The 19,737-nt window shown below is 40.5% G+C and overlaps 1 protein-coding gene across 2 annotated transcripts in view; it reads right to left on the reverse strand.

Annotated features, from left to right (window-relative positions):
- KIFAP3 (kinesin associated protein 3) overlaps positions 1–19,737 on the reverse strand; it is an 81,665-nt gene that overhangs the window by 55,157 nt on the left and 6,771 nt on the right. For both annotated transcript variants that reach the window (XM_079981319.1, XM_079981318.1), the window contains exons 2-10: positions 18,552–18,683; positions 17,705–17,859; positions 16,370–16,425; positions 14,842–14,983; positions 13,027–13,126; positions 12,693–12,817; positions 11,743–11,841; positions 9,441–9,619; positions 7,433–7,595 (exon numbers count right to left, since the gene is read on the reverse strand). In XM_079981319.1, the coding sequence (XP_079837445.1) occupies positions 7,433–7,595; positions 9,441–9,619; positions 11,743–11,841; positions 12,693–12,817; positions 13,027–13,126; positions 14,842–14,983; positions 16,370–16,425; positions 17,705–17,859; positions 18,552–18,683 (1,151 nt within the window). The remainder of the gene's footprint in view (positions 1–7,432; positions 7,596–9,440; positions 9,620–11,742; positions 11,842–12,692; positions 12,818–13,026; positions 13,127–14,841; positions 14,984–16,369; positions 16,426–17,704; positions 17,860–18,551; positions 18,684–19,737) is intronic.

Consider the following 19,737-nt stretch of genomic DNA (forward strand, 5'->3'; position numbering starts at 1 on the left):
TAACTGTCACAGCAATTTCTATCACAAGGAGTTTTGATGTCATTGTGCATCTGCTAATTATTTGCCCTATGAGTGGATAAAGTTGGAAGGCAGATAGGCAAAGGGAAGGGAGAAGCACAGCACACCAGATTGACCCAATTTAAGTGCAAGATTACATGATGTTTCATAGGGAAAGTCGTTACAAGGCAACAATTCAGATATAAACACAAATGCCAATTCTATGCAAGGATTTTAAAAGACAAGGATAAAAATAGTCATATGATGCCTTGCAGAGAGACAAGCTGTTTAAAAACAACAGCATTTAATAGCCAATGGTGGGTTGGCCAAACGCTTAAGGACAGCTCTAGCAACTAACAGCCTGGACATTATGTATTATGGTAATAAGGTTAAATAATGATGAGCTCACTGGCTAATAAACTGGGTGGTCAGAAATACTTTGAATTTATTCCCACAGGAATTTATCATTGATTAATCAAATCATTATTCCAAAGTGTTATTCAATTGTCCTTTGCATTTATACTACCATTCCAGAACACTTGGTCATTCCCAGCTGAAGGCTGTTAATGCTCAACAACCCAGTCATTAGCAGCAATAACTGGTTTTTCTGTGGAAATTATTGCCATTATAAAATATACTCAGTGGTTTATAGAAATAATACCGTTAAATTTGCAGCTGCAGTTCATCTGGAACAGCTGGGGTGGAAAAATATTGTGTCCCTTGGGCTGTTTTCACAACAAGTTTTCAACAAATTAAAAGCTCCAACTACACATATGATGAATCCAAAGTTCAAAATTATTTTAAGCTTTTGAACATTAAGCAAGCCATGTCGCAGCAATTATGGACCAAAACTACTCTACTCTGCTCATTAGTACACAATCCCTAACCATGCTATGGCTGCAATGCAACACTGAGGTTTAATCCTCTCTCTACATTTTGTGACTCATTAGAACCAATCTGACACATCTGCGCTAAAGAATATGTGCACATCACTACAGTGGTACCTCTAGTTACGTACTTAATTCATTCCAGAGGTCCGTTCTTAACCTGAAACTGTTCTTAACCTGAAGCACCACTTTGGCTAATGGGGCCTCCCGCTGCCGGAGCACGAATTCTGTTCTCATCCTGAAGCAAAGTTCTTAACCCGAGGTACTATTTCTGCGTTAGCGGAGTCTGTAACCTGAAGCGTATGTAACCTGAAGCGTACGTAACCCGAGGTACCACTGTACATGAAATCCCAACATATATGCCTTCCTTTGCAATATCATCGTATCACCTTTGCCTGCTCCCGCACAGAACAAGACAACGCCTGTACCCTATTGAGCTTATTTTCCCACTTTTTGTTTTGTTTCCCACATGTAATAATTTTTAGATTAACAGAGGAATTCCGCAAAAAAAGTCACACTGGCCAAGAGGCAATATGGTGGAAGTCCCACTATGCCGATGGAACACAAAATATGCTGCCCCATGGCAGATAGGTCAATGGAAAACTTCATCAGTGTAGCAGTTCTGCTGGCAAAAGTATGCCATTGAAAAGACCTAAAAGTGGGACAGGGTGGGAAACAACACAGGGAGGCACACACATATGCTATACCCCTCCAGACCATGAGCACATCCCTGTCAATGGGGCAACTTTACACCAGCCCTGAAACTGAGACAAGGAACTGCATGACAAAGCATAAGATATGGTGGAATTAACCAGCAGAATTCTGCATCAGCTGAAGTTTCTGAACCGTCTTCAGAGGTAGCCCTATGTATAATGTGTTGCAATCATCCAGCCTAGTGGTTACCAGAGCCAAGAAAACAGAAGTTAAGCTATCCCTGTCCAAATAAGCGGCGCAGCTGGACCACCAGCGGAAGCTGATGGAAGGCACTCCACAACACTGAGGCCACCTGAGCCTCAAGCGACACCAAGAGATCCAGGAGTACCCACAAGCTGCATACCTGCTCCTTTGGGGGCAACTGTAACCCCATCAAGAGAGGCAATCTCTCATCCATCACCCCACTAACAGTGCCTAGGTCAGGCATAGGCAAACTCGGCCCTCCAGATGTTTTGGGACTACAACTCCCATGATCCCTAGCTAGCAGGACCAGTGGTCAGGGATGATGGGAACTGTAGTCTCACAAACATCTGGAGGGCCGAGTGTGCCTATGCCTGGCCTAGGTCTTACCTGGATTGAGTTTCAGTTTGTTGGCTCTCGTCCTCATTACTGAGGTAAGACCATGGTCCCGTTCATCCCTGCCTCACCTGCAGCTGTAAAGAAGTAGAGCTGTGTGTCATCACTCCAGATAACCTCACACAGTGGTTTCATACAGCACAGGGAATAAAATTAAACCCTGAGGAACCCCCATAATGAAGGCTCCATGGGGCCCCAAGCATCACCCTCTTGGAAATGACCGTCCAAGTAGCACTAGAACCAAATCCTGCAATATGGGTGAGATTCCCTTCAAAAACAGGCAAATCTGCACTTTGTAATCCCACCCACCCTTGAATGACGTAATCTAGCACTGTTGAGACTTCAGTGCAAACATAGCCTAGAGCCTTAGGATCTCTTCTTCCATATTGCCTTCTATCTAGACAACTCTAGACCTACATGGATTATGGAGGCAACATATTTTTTCCAAGACATGCATGCTGCAAATAGCACAAAACCCACCTTCTGAATAAATCTCTGAATAATTACTGTTTTCCCAAGACCAATCCCTTTCATTCTTAATATGATTCAGCTAGTTACTGCTAGAAAGAAAAGGACACCTTAGGCAATGTTCACACACAAAATATTGAAACCAGCTGTGGTAAGACTGCCATAGGAATAAAGGTTTCCTCATTTAATTGGGAAAACAGGAGGAAGCATAACATTTTACTACCATGAATAACTTCAAGCAATCCTGATAAGAGACTTTGCTGTGCTCTCAGGGCAGGACATGTGCTTTCTGTTACGATCTGCCACATCTAACCCCAATTGTTTGCTCACTTAATCGGGTTGGAAAATGTATGTTTCTTTATAGGATAAATTAGGCTTATTAAAATTAGAACAACATTGCTGTAGCCAATAAGAAGGTCCTTTCTCAAACAAATGTGTGAAACTGCATATTAAATTCATTATGAAAAGGCCAAGCCAGGGCATAAAGGAAAAGTTGGTTTAAAACTTCTTGGAAATAAACGTTCATAAAAATAATGGAACCTTTATTAAAAAAAAAGAAAAAAGACCATAGCTCTGGTAGACAAAGAAGGCATACAACTTTTTAAAAGCTGAAGATATAACTGAACACAATAGCAGCATATAATACCACAAGACATGTGTAAAGACATAAAAACAAAGTTTATTTGCAGTTGTTTTTGACTCTCAATTAAACGTTGTGAACAAGTTAAGCTTGAAGGGCAGATGGGCAACCTGGGAAAGTAGCCCAACTAGGAGAAGGAAAACTCTGGTCCTAAACCACCGCAGCCCTGTGGCTACACTCATTCATGAGAAAGGCTTGGGTTGTAAACCCCACGGAAAAATGCCTTGCAATACATCTTTGGAAGAACAAAAGGCTCAGGAGTAAACCCTACACAAATCTGGAGTGGAGTCCCTAAGGCTGTTGGATAGTGTCTTGTATGCCTCTTTCAGGCAACTCCTGCCGCCAAGCTGGTGCCAAATGTATTGCTTTCCTTTTCTTTGGACCACAACAGCAAGGCAGGAGCATGTTTTGGGCAGCCCAGGACCTCTATACACACTACCCAGGTCTGCATCTAAGAGGTCACTTCAGTGTTGCAAATACAGCAAAAGCACAGGAGGCAGCAGTTACAAATTATAAGCACAACCTGATATGCCCAAACAGATATTTAGCACTTCAGCACTCCATGAACCTGTTTATCTCCAGATTTCAATATGATCAGCTGTTTCGAGGTTCTAAATCACCATTTATTAAGGAAAGAAATTGCAATACTTTCCTTCAGAGAAATCAGAAGTAGCAAACAGGTTTTGAAGACCAGGCCTTTTTCGGAAGGGGGTTTAGAAAAAACAAGACAGTCAAAGTTAAGGCCATTCAATTATGCCACAAATGTGAAACTAAGAAGGTGAGGTGGAGAATCATTTTGAAGTGGGATTGTACAAACATTTTCGCCTTCATTTTTTTTTTTTTTTTTTACCAACAGCAGCACCCCTCATAGAACTGCCTCAGGAGAAAGAACAAGGTATTGCAGTCAAAAGAAGGTTTAAAAATATTTACTAACTTAAAAAATCATCTTGGTTAACGTCGTTTTACAATGCCCCAATTTTGATGAACAATTCACTTTATAGGCAGATGGCTCGAGTGACTTCAGAGACAGGCCTTATTACACTATATTTGTCAAGAAAATAATTTCCTAGGGAAACAAAAGCTGGATCTTGACACATCAAAGAAGTGTGTCAGTTAAATGCACCTCAAAGAGAACTCCACAGCACCATCCGTTGTCACAGTGTTAGAATGCATAAATGACACATATAAAGCACTTTTTCTTTGCCAGTGCAGCTGAGTCCAAAGGTAAAGAATGGATGCCTGCCAATTAAGGGACCATAGAAGCAATGGGGAAACTTGGGCTTGTAGGCCTAATTGGGCCTCGTAGGGATTCTAATTTGGCTGGAAAGGCCATTTCTTCCAAGCCCCACCCACCTGCCCTAAACCCAACAGGCAGGCAATGATGCAGGAAGCAGGGACTGATAGATGGACAACCCTCACTCACCTGTTAAAATGACCCACAGGGGTTGGGGGAGATCAGGATCCAGTCCACTGGCCAGCTCCCTAACCCTGGACTATAACACCACTCAAGCATAATTTATCTGGGCCCAGCACTAACTTACAAGAATCAATTCATTCTGCCACAATCTTCTTTATGTTCTGAAAGGTTGTCAAGAAAGGCCTTCGTGTCCTTTCAAAAGATGGATTGGTGCACTTAGATTGCTACAGTTCCTTTTGTTTAAGCTTCCGATGACTATCAGGCCACCCGATTCATATTAGCTCCCCCTACTATCTTGACGGTCCAGTGCTTCTTCCCCCTGGGGATACTCAAAGGTACACAGTACCGGCACCTTCTTTCCCAAATGTTAAAAGTGTGGCACTTACTAGAACAACTTCATGGTGAATACAGACACAATTTTTCTATATAAAAAAGGCACCATGCAAAAATCAAGAAACAAGAATGCAAAAATCCACCCCAAGTGTCTGTCTCTGTAGTATCCACAAGCGTGCTTCAAGCACACTGAGATCCCAACCTACTTTTTTCAGGCAGACCGACAGCTATTCCTCTTATTTTCAAACCAACACAAAGCAGGGTCATGCCAGGATTACAAAAGAATTATGTGGAAATATTTCGCTGCTCACGTCTCTCTGGACAAGGCTAAATGGAAACAGGCTCCCAAGGCTTGGGTTTTCGGCTGTTAAGGGAATAAAAAGCCATCTCTGTAGGATTTGCCTTGCCCGGCTTCAGAACAGCCTGCGCAAAATTTGCAGCCAACAAAATAAAAGTAGAGTGGTGCCCCGCAAGACGAATGCCTCGCAAGACAGAAAACCCGCTAGACGAAAGGGTTTTCCGTTTTGGAGGCGCTTCGCAAAACGAATTTCCCTATGGGCTTGCTTCGCAAGACGAAAATGTCTTGCGAGTTCCTGCGGTTTTTTCCCCCTTCCCCCCCCCCTTTTCTAAGCCGCTAAGCCGCTTATCAGCTGATCCGCTAAGCGCGCTAATCCGCTAAGCCGTCAATGGGCTTGCTTCGCAAGACGAAAAAACCGCTAGACGAAGAGACTCGCGGAACGGATTAATTTTGTCTTGCGAGGCACCACTGTATAGCTAACTGATATGCATGCTAGAAGTTTTTGACAGAACTGACTGACGGAAAGCAAGCTGGGTTCTGGAGACAAACAGGTTCATGGAGTGCCAACATGCTAAATATCTGTGTGGGCATATCAGCAGAAGTCTTTTGAGAACCTGTGATATGTGCTGCCTTTGTCAATATACCAAAGGACTTTCAGCCACTTAAAGCAACTGTTATGATGATCATATCAAAAGCAGAATGTAAGCGAGGGTTCAAAATTATAAATATTATCCCCTTGCCAACAGCTAATTCAATATTACTACAAGCAGTGACCTGTTTGAACTTCATCAGATTGGATGGCCCTCCAAAATACATCTTTTAGCTGGATGACTATGTAAAGTGATGATCTGGACAGAGAAATAAATATGCAGTCTTGTTATACTCCTGTACTAAAGAACTACACACAAATACATATTGAGAACAGTGTTAGAAACAGATATGAAAGCTAGGAGCCAAATGGCACCCTAAACCGAGGTTATGGGCGCAACAATGGAATGTCTAGGCATGATTTTTTAATAATAAGAATACAAAGCTGAAAAAGAATGAACTGCAGCTAAAATATTATGCTCATTTATCACATGGTCTAGTCCTTCCCCTGTCCATCCCCCTAATATTGTTCAGAGGGTCTCGTCTCCAGGCTTCAGAGAGTAGCTGGAAGTGGGGAGGCAGAAAAAGGTCCTCCTTTCCTTCCACTCTTCAGTTTTAATCTGAAATCTTAGGCGCAGTACTGTGCCCAGAGCTCAGAAACTGCTTGCGCTAATGAAATTCCCTGTCGCAAAATGCACCTAGAACAATGGGAGTTTTGAACACTGATTGAGAATATCCAGAAACTAATTTTGCAGATATATCATGTTTAATACTACATCTAGAAGTGGTGCTCAACTTCATTTATTAATCATTACATAGAAGAAATAATTTCCAAGTGTGGACCTAATTCAAGCTGGCTTGTTACAGAGATATATGAATGAACTACAGTTTAGAGAGATACTTGTCTAAATTGAAGTGTGAATTTCTCTTTAAAAATACATTTTTGAATGCATGTTTGACCAATATACACATTTTTGCAAGCAATTTCCTCCAACCTAATGCATTTTTGTTTGTCATTTTCATGAATGTATGCATTTTTATACACATTATTTTGTGTTCTAATTTTTTTTATGCTGTGAACCTCTCTGCGATCTTTGGATGAAGGGCAGTATACAATTTTTAATAACAATAATAATAAATGTGTTTTTGTACAGATTGTTTGGTTGAAAAACATTATATAAAAATCAGAGAAGTGCAAATTTTAGAGGCTAGCTGTGTTCAAAAAGTGCATCTTAGATTGCTTCTCATTAAAAGGCAAACCAAACCAAATTTCTTCCCATTCCCCACATCATATTTTCATTTCCCCCTACCTTGAGAGCTTTAACTCAAATATTACCCTGAACTATGCTTGCTATATTCTAAAACAGCTTCATTTAAGGGGGCATGTTAGAGAATTGGTAATAATTAGGAGATCAGTAGCAAAAATATGTATTTTTCCAGAAAATATTTCACTAAGAAAATGCTTTCAGTAGCTCTAAGGTTAAAGTGAGTAGTGAAAAAAGACTGAAACCTACCCAACAATGCAGTGAGTTTGGGAAGAAGCCCAACTTGTACCATTTTATTTCTCAAGCCTGTGTCAAACGAAAGGTTCAGTAAAAGTCGAAGAGTAATGTTCAGCAAGTCTTCATGTTCACAAGGTACCATTTTGACCAGTTTGTCAACAATATCCATTTCAACCTGTGTTAGAAGCATAGGAAAGTAAGAATTCTGAAAGCCTTCTTGCAAAGATTTCATAAAATGGAACAACAGTTAAAAGGTTAAGGCTTCCACAGCATTTTCTCCTCAAATACAGTAATTTTTATTTTTCTAAAAAGAGGTCTGCTGAAGTTTCCTCATGAATAGCTTCTGGCTGAAGGTTACCAAAACATAAACAATACTTAAGTCAAAGTTCAGCAATGCTTAGCATCTGGAAAGAGAACCTGTTCAAGTGAAACTACAGGCTCAGAACTTTAGGAATGCAATTCAAGAATTAGTAAAAACTGGGGTGGAGGAGTGAGATGAAACAATTAACTATATGAAACTATAACTACCAAGACACTGCGTGTAGTCTAGGCAGCAAAATGTTACCCTTTAACAGATGTATGAAGGTCATGTTCAACTGCATATCATTTTAAATGCCAGAACGATTTAATTAATTCATTTTAAAAGCTATATTCCAAAGACTTATGAGCAGTATCATATCCCGATATCATGTTTTCTGCACAGAGGACAGAGCAAAGAGAGACATTTGATCATGACTGGCAGTAAACAAGATTCCTCTCCTCAGCAACATTTCTCTGATACATGTCAAGACTCTCTAGTTTTATGCAAAAGCATGCCTATTTCTTTAATCTAAGAAGCAAAACAGAAAGAAAACAATCAGAATGTTTTTGTCATCCCTTTTTAAATCAACAGGAGTCATAGAAGGGTACAGGCAAGAACTCAGTAACTGAATTCAAGGCATCTGCTGCAGAATTTTAAACATAGTAATATCAAGAACAGAGTGATGCAAAAAACCCAAAGAGTTTAAGCACAATGTCTCCTTCAATTCCAGTTGTGGATATTTTTGGTGTAGTATTTTTTATCTAGGTGGAAAGAATGTGGCAGGGTGGGCGTCGAAAGGGTGTCTAGACAGTGCTCCCCATTAGGTGTGTGGGGCGCCGGAACTTAACCCCCATAAAAGAGGGGAGTTGCCTTTATTTAACTGCTGAAATAAATGATCGGAGTTGCAGTCAAACAACATCTGAAGGGCTATAGGCTCGCTATTGCTGGTCTTGAATAACCTAAAAAAAGGTAAAGGGACCCTTGACCATTAGGTCCAGTCGTGGCCGACTCTGGGGTTGAGCGCTCATCTCGCTCTATAGGCCGAGGGAGCTGGCATTTGTCCGCAGCTTCCGGGTCATGTGGCCAGCATGACTAAGCCACTTCTGGCGAACCAGAGCAGCACACAGAAACGCCGTTTACCTTCCCGCCGGAGCGGTCCCTGTTTATCTACTTGCACTTCGACGTGCTTTCAAACTGCTAGGTTGGCAGGAGCACGGACCGAGCAACGGGAGCTCACCCCGTCGCGGGGATTCGAACCGCCAACCTTCTGATCGGCAAGTCCTAGGCTCTGTGATTTAACCCACAGCGCCACCCGCGACCCTCTGAATAACCTAATATATTCAGCTAAAAGGCATGCCTGCATACACCGTCAAGCCATTTTCTGTTGATCCCATAGAAATCTACTGTGATTGGCCATAGCATTTCAACATATCAGACAGAGACCTTTCCAAGCCCTGGAGTTGTGAGGGATTCCTCTACATGAAAGACATGCACACTTCCAGTGAGCTTTTATCTTTCCCTGTGTGAGGTACATGAAGGTACAAGTTCCCAGATACTTAGGCATTGCAAACTAATTGATCTAACGCCATACCAATTCAAGCAAACTGCAAATGCAGACCTAGGTACAAATGGAGAACAGGAAAACAATGATATTGCCCTTTGTTGATTAGCTTTCCATATACAACTAACATGGTTTCAGCAAAATGCTAGAAGATTTACCATATCATTTTTGTTTTCCATGAAGATGCTGAGTTTCTTCAGAAATGACACAACCAGTATCAGCAGCTCAAAGTTATCCCGGTCCAGAGCTTTCACCAACATGTGGACAATGTTTTTGTTTCTCATCTTCAGCTCAGTACGAGTATCCTCCGCAAGGTTCAACAGCAGGTAAAGGGCAACTGGCACATTTGGGGTGGGGTGGGGGAGAAATCACAATACTGAGAAACAAAAAATGTAGTGCTCATTCATTTCTAAGAATGTGAAATATTTCCAAGGATTTTGAATACTGCAAACATCTCGTGTGTGTGGCTCAGTGAAATGAGAGCCACTTAAGCATAGTGTGTCCTCTTTGATGCTTAAGTGATTTCAGCAACGAAAAGGTAGAAGTAAGCTACTGTATATATTTTAAGTGTTTTAGTTTACTGGGAAAATGTAGCTTGTTCTTTTAAAAATAAACTCAAATATTTACACCAATTATCATAACAATATTAAACATGGCTTGGCTCCTACCTAGGGTTGCCATATTCCCAAAAGTGAAAATCTGGACAAAGTTGTTGACACCCCCCCCCCCCCGGGGCACCACCTCTCTCTTTACAGAATCATCAGTGGACCATATTTAAGCAGCAAAGATGGACTAGCACATTTCTTGAGTGGTTGCTCAGAACTGTTTCCCTGGAGGTTCCAGAGGCAGAGAAACGCCTTTCAGTTGAGCTGGAATTTGATGGCTAGTCTTAAAGTTAAATGGGCTCTCTTTCAATACCTGCTACCTACAGTAAGACTTCTGAATAAAGGGAAACATTTCAAATAAATTATAGGAGAAAGTTTAAGTTCATTCCACCATAAGCATAAATAATAAGCTATACCCAGGCAGTATTATTTGTTACACATCCCACTGAAATCAATGGACTCTACAACTCATAATGAAAGGCAAATTCTATTCTCCAGTTGAATTATATGAATGAACAAAGCGTTAAGAGATTTCCTACACTACTGATCTGTAGTCTTATCTATACTTCAACCAAGTGCCACAAAAGATTATACATGCTTCCAAATTGTGTAATAACATCCAACCATATTTAGGCATTGTGCCCAGGGAAGGTCACTTTGGTATTGCTAACACATTGGATTGACTGTGCCAACAATATTTAGAAGAATATTGGGGTTCACATTTTCCTGTACTATTAATATCCATGATCTAGTATCAAATTTCCACAGAAAGTTTTATCTATTCAATATATTCTATCCATTCAGCACCTTCTCACTTCCAGTGCTGTACACAAATTCTTAAACAAACGCCGGAAATTTCTCATTTTCTCATGGTCACTAGCTGATACCTAGTTGATGTTGGTAGTGCGCTAGGGCCTTAGCTCTGTGCAGGCCTCATGTAACCTGAAAGCAGGGGGCCGTTCTCAACAGATGAATTTGTAAGTAGAAATGATTGGCTGTTTAACAAAATTCATAGACTGTTTAATGAAAAAGTATATTAAGCAGTTTACATAAGACAGTATAAAATGTTTATTTTAAAAATCAATAAAATAATCAAACTTTAAAAATAAATAAATGTGATTTATTTATAACAAATATTTACATACTGCTATTTCCTTTTTTTAAAAAATCAAAGCGGTTTATAATAATAATAATACATTTATTTATTTATTTTTTAAAAAATCAACTACATTATAATAAATACATTTATTTATTTATTTATTAAAAAATCAACTAGCTATTGCAGAAAGATGTGCCCTTAATTGCCTGCATAGGCCTGTGGAATAGAAAGGTTTTCAGCAGGCATTTACATTTTCAATGAAAAGTGCCTGTGGAACCTCTACTGCAGGCATCCCCAACCTTTGCCCCTCCAGATGTTTTGGACTACAATTCCCATCATCCCTGACCACCGCTCCTCCTAGCTAGGGATCATGGGAGTTGTAGGCCAAACATCTGGAGGGCCGCAGGTTGGGGGCGCCTGCTCTACTGGGTCAATGACACAGCTCTGTTTTTTGTTGTTAGCACATGGGCCTCACCAACTCTAGGAACAACCAATGACACTCCAATAACAAAGTAACAAGTCTGGGTAAGCTTGCTGAAATAAAAATGTTTTTAACAGGTGTAAAAAAAAAACACAGTTCAGCAAAGGTGCCCACCTGCTATTAATAGCTGCAAAACCAAAATAAGCTTCGCTGAAATAGCAGTTCTGAGTAGCCCAAATAACTTCAGTGTTAAAAGGACATGAACAACCTTGGAGTCCTTGTCAACCATTTCCCTTAAGAATGGAGAAAGTAACTACTACATTAGGAATTTGTACCTCGAAGTAGCTGCTCTTGCTTGACAACAAGCCCCTGGTACTTTTTAAAGGTTTTTTCATATTCTTTTTTCAGGGTCTGATTATCAGGATCTTCATCAAGTGAACACTGGGAGTTAAGAATATGCTCAACACATCAGGGAAAAAAGAAAGAACAGAAACTCTTCAGTCTTGAGTGCAAGCAGTCTGATGCAATTCAAAGCTAGGATCTGACAACTTCTATAAGTAAAGCAATCAGATTAAAGGTAAAGGTAAAGGGACCCCTGTTCATTAGGTCCAGTCGTGACCGACTCTGGGGTTGCGGCGTTCATCTCGCTTTATTGGCCGAGGGAGCCAGCGTACAGCTTCCGTGTCATGTGGCCAGCATGACTAAGCCACTTCTGGCGAACCAGAGCAGTGCACGGAAACGCCGTTTACCTTCCCGCCAGAGCGGTACCTATTTATCTACTTGCACTTTGACGTGCTTTCGAACTGCTAGGTTGGCAGGAGCAGGGACCGAGCAACGGGAGCTTACCCCGTCGCGGGGATTTGAACCGCCGACCTTCTGATCGGCAAGTCCTAGGCTCTGTGGTTTAACCCACAGCGCCACCCGTGTCCCAAAGCAATCAGATTAGTCTAAGGCAATTTGCTGTCTCAGCCCTATAATGAACAGTGAGCTCATCCCATCGGTGTGCTTCCTTATGTAGTCAAAATGACACTATCCAGTCTTAAAGAGAAGTAATACCTGGCCTGCAGAACTTTAGAGGAGGAACCCTAAGAGGGGACCCCAAAATACTCCAATGGAGACTGAGCATTCTTAGTGAACACACAGTAGTGACTGGATTTTTTAAGGGAAGTTGGTTGGAACTCTGAACAGGAGCACTAAATGCTACAATATTGTGTTGCAGTCCCACTTGTCTACTACAGATAACAAAGCTAAGGTGAAGGCTAAGATAGAATTACAGAAAGGATATCGGCTTTCTTCTTCTTTGTGAGTTCTTCCTGCCACAGCTCATGCCTCTTCAATTCATGATCAATGATGTTCATGCAGAGAGCCCCAATCTTGTAGTGTGTGATAAGTCCATGAAACTGAGAAAAACTACATTATGAAAAATACCAATAAAAAAAATCAGACCAGGGTGATTGGCTTTGAAACAAAACTTCTATTGCCAGTCTAACACATACAAAAACAGATCAGTGATGTTGCAACGTAGAGAGGCTCTACTCTGTGCTTCAGCATCCTCATTTAAAATATATATATTAAATTTTCAGAATACATTCATATACATTATAAATTATGTGACATACCTAGAGAAGCAGAAGAAAATATAAATGATATTAGTAGCAAGTTCTACACTTTGTTTCCAGTCCTCTCGTAGAACTCTGGCCAAAGCACCCAGTGCAGTTTCTAAAGAAGGGGGAGAGTATGATCAGTCTCAGCCGTGCATTACATTGCATCAGGAAGCAAACATTCTTGCCCCGTAAGACCATCTGAAACATGCACTTAGCCACAAAATATATCCTGCCATGTTACTTTAGAGTTGCCTCTTCAATTCATGATCCCTCTAGAACTTGCTTTACAATATGCTATCTAGGCACACAAAAACGGCAAGCAAGTTTGCGTTAGGTGCAGAAAGCAGGAATGAGAACCAACCTCTGACTTAGATTGCTGCAATGTGTTATACATCAAGGCTGCCTCTGAAGACAGCTCAGAAACTTCAGTGAGTGCAGAATTCAGCAGCCAGATTGCTCAGCTGGGCAAGGTGCTTTGAGCCTATTGCACCGATCCTGGCCTGAGGCCTGACTGCACTGGCTACCAATTAGTTTCTGGGCCCAATTCAAAGTTCTAGTTTTGACCTATAAAGCCTGAAATGGCTCAGGACCTCAAGGACCGCCACTCTCCATATGAACCTAGCTGCAACCTGAGATCATCCTCTGAGGCCCTTCTTTGTGTGCCTCCTCCAGAAGAGGTCTGGAGGGTGGCAACACAAAAACAGGCCTTTTCCACAATGGCTCCTCATCTGTGGAATGCTCTCCCTAGGGAGGTTAGCATGGCGCTTTCATTATACACCTTTAGGTACCAGGTGAAGACGTTCCTCTTTAACCCTGCCTTTGGCTGACTGACATCCAATGCCCTTTTAAATGTGTTGTGGAAGGGGACATTACAGGGTTGTCTTTGTTCTTATGTATTTTGTGTAATTTTATGTTGTGAATTGTCCTGAGATCTATGGGTATTAGGGCGCAATAAAAATTTAATAAATATTTTTTTTTTAATTAAAAATGATAAAGATGAAAAATAGCAAGGAGCAAAGATGGAGAGGTATAAAGAATAGGAGCCAGAAATCAAAGCAAAATACGCCATCACTAGAACAAGACAGTCAGTGTCTAAAGAGCTTCCACTTCAGCTTCTCACTGCTAGAAGTTAGAATTCTGTGTCTCAAGGGATCATAGTTTAGCAAACCAGTGGCTGAAAAATTCCTGGTTCAAGTAACTGTGAGGCAGAGTGATGCATATGCATATTAAAAAATAAGTAATTAAGATAAACCTAACAAACATGCATAAAGACTACTAAGTCTAACCAGGGCGGAGAGGATGAAATGGCTGCTGAGTGATACTGAGGACTCTGTGACTTATAAGGTGTCTGTCTATGCCCTAGCAGCTAGGAACAGTGCTGTTTTTCTTAAAAAATGTTTAGGGGTACTCTCATTTTCCTACTCATATTGAAATACTGCCCCTCAATGAGGCCAAACTTAGATTCACAAAATGTTCAGGGGTATGCGTCCCCCTGCGTCCCCCAGAAAAAAGCACAGGCTAGGAAGATTAGGAAGAAAGAACTGAATGGGCTAGTGGTCAATTGCAAAGGGGACTCTGAGAACTAATTTGCATATTTTTTTGAGAATTACTTTTTATTCTGTGCAATAAGAAGTTTTGGTGGATTTGATCATGGTTTTACTACATAGGTATGCTGTTCTGGTTTTTGTTTTCCTTCTCTGGATGATGCCAGGGCCTTTGGCTGGTACTTATCTGAAAAGCTTAAATGAAAATCTGACTACTAAGCCTGCTCCATTTACTGAGGCAAAATTCCCTTCACAAGCTGAAAGTTAGAAATAAGCCTAAAATTACCATTAAGCAGAAGTTCTTCCAGATTATCAGGATTTCTGGCCAGCTGCAGAATGAGTGCAGAGCCACGCACTTTATCAGGAATATCTTCATAAAGTAGTTCAATGTATTCGTCCATGTCATTGATATTGGCTACTTCATCAATCTGAAAATATCAAGTAGAGAAAAAGAAAAATACTGCAGACACACCAGGAAACAAATTGCAAGTACTTACATTCATTTCTTATTTTTCATACAAGTAGTCCAACTGCATTTAAAGGATAATTCGTATAAGTAGCTAGTGAGGAAAGAAATCTTGTCTAAACAGGTTTGAAATGAGACACAGAGATAAGTATGATTGAAAACTTCAGGGGTGGGGAAGATAGCCATTATGAACATGAATGTGCTACCCAAATTAATCATTTTATTTTGTAAAGTGTCAGTTTACGTATCACTAAACACAGTAGTTAAGCAGTATAAAATTATATCAAACATTGTGTATAAATCAAAGGCTGGATGATGCGGAGCTAGACCAAAATTTCGTAGCTGGTGGTGGAGCCTGCTCACCGTTAAATTTCGGCATAACCCCTATCTACCGCACTCCGTCCTACTTAACATCGCTTATGGCCGCGTCTCACCGATATGCCTTCATTAGAGCTAGGTTTAATGTCTTTCCAACAAACGTGCTGAGACATAGATTCACTAAGGGCCAAGTCCCTTCAATGTGTGCTTGTGAAATGAAAACATCTGAATCTCTACATCATGTTATGTTTATCTGCCCTTTGTACAGTTCAGCCCGTGCTAGCATACTAAACTCCATAATCCAGCCTATGGCTGACAAACCAGTAGACCTGCAGCTTGCCTGGGTTCTTCAAGATGTGGATCCTCATATTAGCCTACAAGTTGCTAAATTCCTAACAGCCGTCCTCTCGTACAAGAGACGGAATGGAATGTTGGCTGATTATTGATAGTTATAAGAATTTTCTATAACGACATCAGATATTGATTTTAGTGTAGTGCAAATTTTTTTTTAATTTTAATCTTAATCTTAAACTTTTCTTATGAATGGCTAATATTTGTCCTTGTGAGTTGTGAACTGTGTTATACTACTTGTGGCTTGTACGAGTCCGCTGTTTTATTTGATTTGTTTTGTTGAGTTGTGTTTCATGATGGGCGTAAAGCCGAATAAACATTTTGATTTGATATCAAACATTGTTTGAATTTTTTAACAAAACAACAACAAAGTGCACTACAGAATCACAGAATCGTAGAATTGGAAGAGGCCCTGAGGGTCATCAAGCCCAACTCCAAGTATAGCATCCATGACAAATAGGCATCCAGCCTCAGCTTAAAACCTCTTCAAGGAAGGAATTCACCATTTTGCAATTTTACAAAATGGTTATGAAGTACATTATTATCATGTACTACTGCATCTTTCAGTAATTTCTAAACTTTGTCTAGAATAGATGAATTCATTCCAAACAAGTCAATGAGATGACAGAAAAGTTTAACTATACAGTATTTAAAATCCACTAACTTTAACAATGCCTACCTCCATCCCTTCAAAAGGTGGTGGATCTTTTGGCTTATTGGATTTTTCCTTCTTTTCTATGGAAAGAAAACAGGGTCATAGCAATAAAGGCTCCTTTAACATTCTTGCTTTATTTTAAACCGTCTCTTTATGTTCAGCTCAAAAATGGATCTGGAGGAGAACTGAAAAGTGCTGGGTCAGTGGCACTCATACATGCCAAAGGCCTATGCATGCTTGGGGAAGTTCCATTGAAATCCATAGTTTACTGATTTCTAGGTAGACGTATTTTGAGGTCAGGGTATCAGTCTAGTCCATTATCACAGATTGCCACTTAGGTTACGCACGAAAGAAAAGAGCACACAAACTGCTTCTCTGGGCACACCTAAGGCGACACTATCCCTCCTAGCAGCAGCTCATTACAACCTAACGAATGTCATTCCAGAGGAGCAACTGCCATTAGAAAGGCAAAACCACTAGAACGCCTATATTATGCAAAACCAATTGAAAATGAATGAATGATGAAGCCCCTTGGGGCGAAACAGGGGAATATCCAGGAATTCTTGTCTCGTCTGCCTGTGCCAGCATCTACCAGTGCCAGTTTCTTATGTCTACCAACCTTATCACCATCATTAGACACTTAGAAGGCTATTCCATGGTACTCTCCATCACACAGAAATATACAAGAGAAGAAATGAATATACTACGGGACTGACAAAATAGGAATTGCATATTGTACATACTGGACTTGGTTAACTGAATAAGCTACATTTTAATATGTTATGTGACGGTGTTGCTTTTGACATTATGAGAAACTGTATTTAATTTTGAGAAGTAGTTTCTAGTAAATAACTTTACAATTGCTATTATTTGTCATTAGAAAGGCAGCATGGGTGTAGCCAGGATTTTTGTTAGTGGGGGCCATTGCTGACCTTGGGAATCGTGGGTAAAATACTCTGTAAATAGGACATTGCAGGGGGCTATAATTTAATGCAACCTTTTAGGATCCCAACCTGAAGGACTTTCCTTCTACCTTCCCTCTCCCCCCCCCCAAAAAAAAACACTGATCAGAGTTGATTGAAAGCATCATCTGGCATCTTTCTCTATCTCACTAAATGCACATTTGGGAAAGAATTTTCAACAACAAAAATGCCAGCGATATTGCTTGATTAATGAAAACGTATTCATATTTTGTGTTCTTCTACTTGGCTGGTTATGTTTTCCCCAGAAAGTTGTTTATCTGGTGGAAAGAGAGGCGGCCTTCACCACTGCTCTTCTCCCCTCAATAAACAGGTAAAAGTGAGAGGTGCCTACACCACAGACTGTTTCAAAGTCTGCATTTAATCTTGTTTTGCCCACCTTTTGCCGATGAGGTGTCCCTGCGGTTCTGCAGGTAATACAGCAACTGTTCTACCTCTGCTAGTTTGGAGGGGTGAATAAGCTTGCATTCCTCCACCACCTTCCGAGCCAGGGAAGAAATGTCTGTGTTTGCATTGAGACTCTTCAGTCGGATGCTGTAAAATATAATCCAAGATTTTTCACTCTTAGCTAATGCAGATCTCATATACAGGTGACTCCCCACTTACGTGGGGGTTGCATTCTGTGGGGAGCCCACTGCAGTACATACAGTCCCCCCCCCCAGCTGTTGAGCGGGGTAGCACAGCAGCAGCGAGAGCTCCCACATGCCATTTTGGAGGCCTTGGAGTCTTTTTTCTGGACTTTTGGCTCATTGGTATCCTCTTTGGGCTCAGGGGAGGGTCTCCTAGCGAGCCACAAGGACTTTCCAGCTCTCCCCCACCATTTTGGGTTAGAATATTATGCTTTTTGTTTTTTCCTGAAATATTTGGCTTTTGAAAATCTTTTTGACACCTATTATTATTATTATTATTATTATTATTATTATCATTATTAAATTTGTCTACCGCCCTTCATGCGAAGATCACAGGGTGGTTCACAACATTAAAATACAAAATGAGAACACAAAATACATAATAAAAATGAACAAAAGCCAAACCAAACCAATAACGCTCCTCCCAATTTTTTATATATTATGTAGAGTTGATATAGTTTACTATATGCTCAATCAAGTCTCAACTGATTTAGGTTATCAAAAATTTCCTGATTTAAACTTTTTGAAACTTTAAAAATGAAAAAAGCTAAACATCAATGGTACTTTAACAAGAACTTCTGAATACTATAAACTTACATTTTTTGACACTCCTTTCGCTCTCCCAGCATAGGATCTCCCATCTCCCCAAGAATGGTAGCTTCCACTTCATAGTGAACAATAAGTGCCTTTTCTGATGGATGTACATCAATATTTCCCCCTTTTACCTTCCTGTTAAGTAAGAAAAACATATATTTGATACAATAAGTTCAACTTATATTTGACCCTCTTGATATCCAAAGGTCCTACCGCCCTCCTGCTACTATTGTATTTCTTTTAAAGACTGGTTTGTTATTGGTCTTTTATGTTTTAAGCAATATGCTCCTAAAGTCCTTTTTTTTCTTTTTAGCATCCCTTATTGACTTGCTTGTATTTCTTTGGCTAAAGTATATGTTCCTTTTTGTTCTCTTCATTTGGATAATACTTCTTGGCTTTCTCTCTCAGTACAAAGCCTTACTGTCATGTTTTGCTCCTGAAATGTGGGGTACAACTAACTACTATTAAAACCATTTCTAATGAAAAAGCCATAAGGAAAAACATCTGATCCTAGAACAATAAGAATGACAGAGCCAATTACCGCTTCCCATCACCAAAACAAGCAGATACAATTCTCCTTTTCAGGTAAATAGAATTTTTTGTTACCTACACAGAACTTTTAGTGCAAAATGTACTTTAGACTGTTTTGTTTATTCTTGGAATAGTCAGCTGAGGCGGTTACTACTATTCCCATTTTGACAAATGGAGAGCTAGCAAATGCAGATCTTTCTAGGAAAGCAGTATCTACCAGTTCCAGGCCATATTTGCATCATTCATCATCCCTGAGCTCCACTGACGTGCTCCAGTGTGTCATCTAGCCCAACACATTTCAGTTGCTACAACAGGCAGAAAAAGCACTGTGGTCCACCAAAAACCTTAGCAATTTTCACTGAGGGGTTGTTGTTTGAGAACCACTGATACAGGAGATGCTATTTCAAGCAGCTGTCTCAGAGTATCCATGGATGACACTTCAGATAGCAATCAGCACCTATTATTTGTCACAGTAACGGATGAGGAAATAAAGCTGAGCACACTACTTGGCCTTCCATCTACCAGGTGTACTATCAAGCCACAAGATTATAAAAATATATAAAGTACTGCTGGACTGCTGCAAAACCCAACAGTGATCAGAAAGAAGTCTCACAAACAGGGAATGAAGGTCACAGCCCTCCCGTTGCTTGTTCCCCAG

This window comes from Podarcis cretensis (assembly GCF_951804945.1).
Source record: "Podarcis cretensis genome assembly, chromosome: 6".
NCBI classification, from domain to species: Eukaryota; Metazoa; Chordata; class Lepidosauria; order Squamata; family Lacertidae; genus Podarcis; species Podarcis cretensis.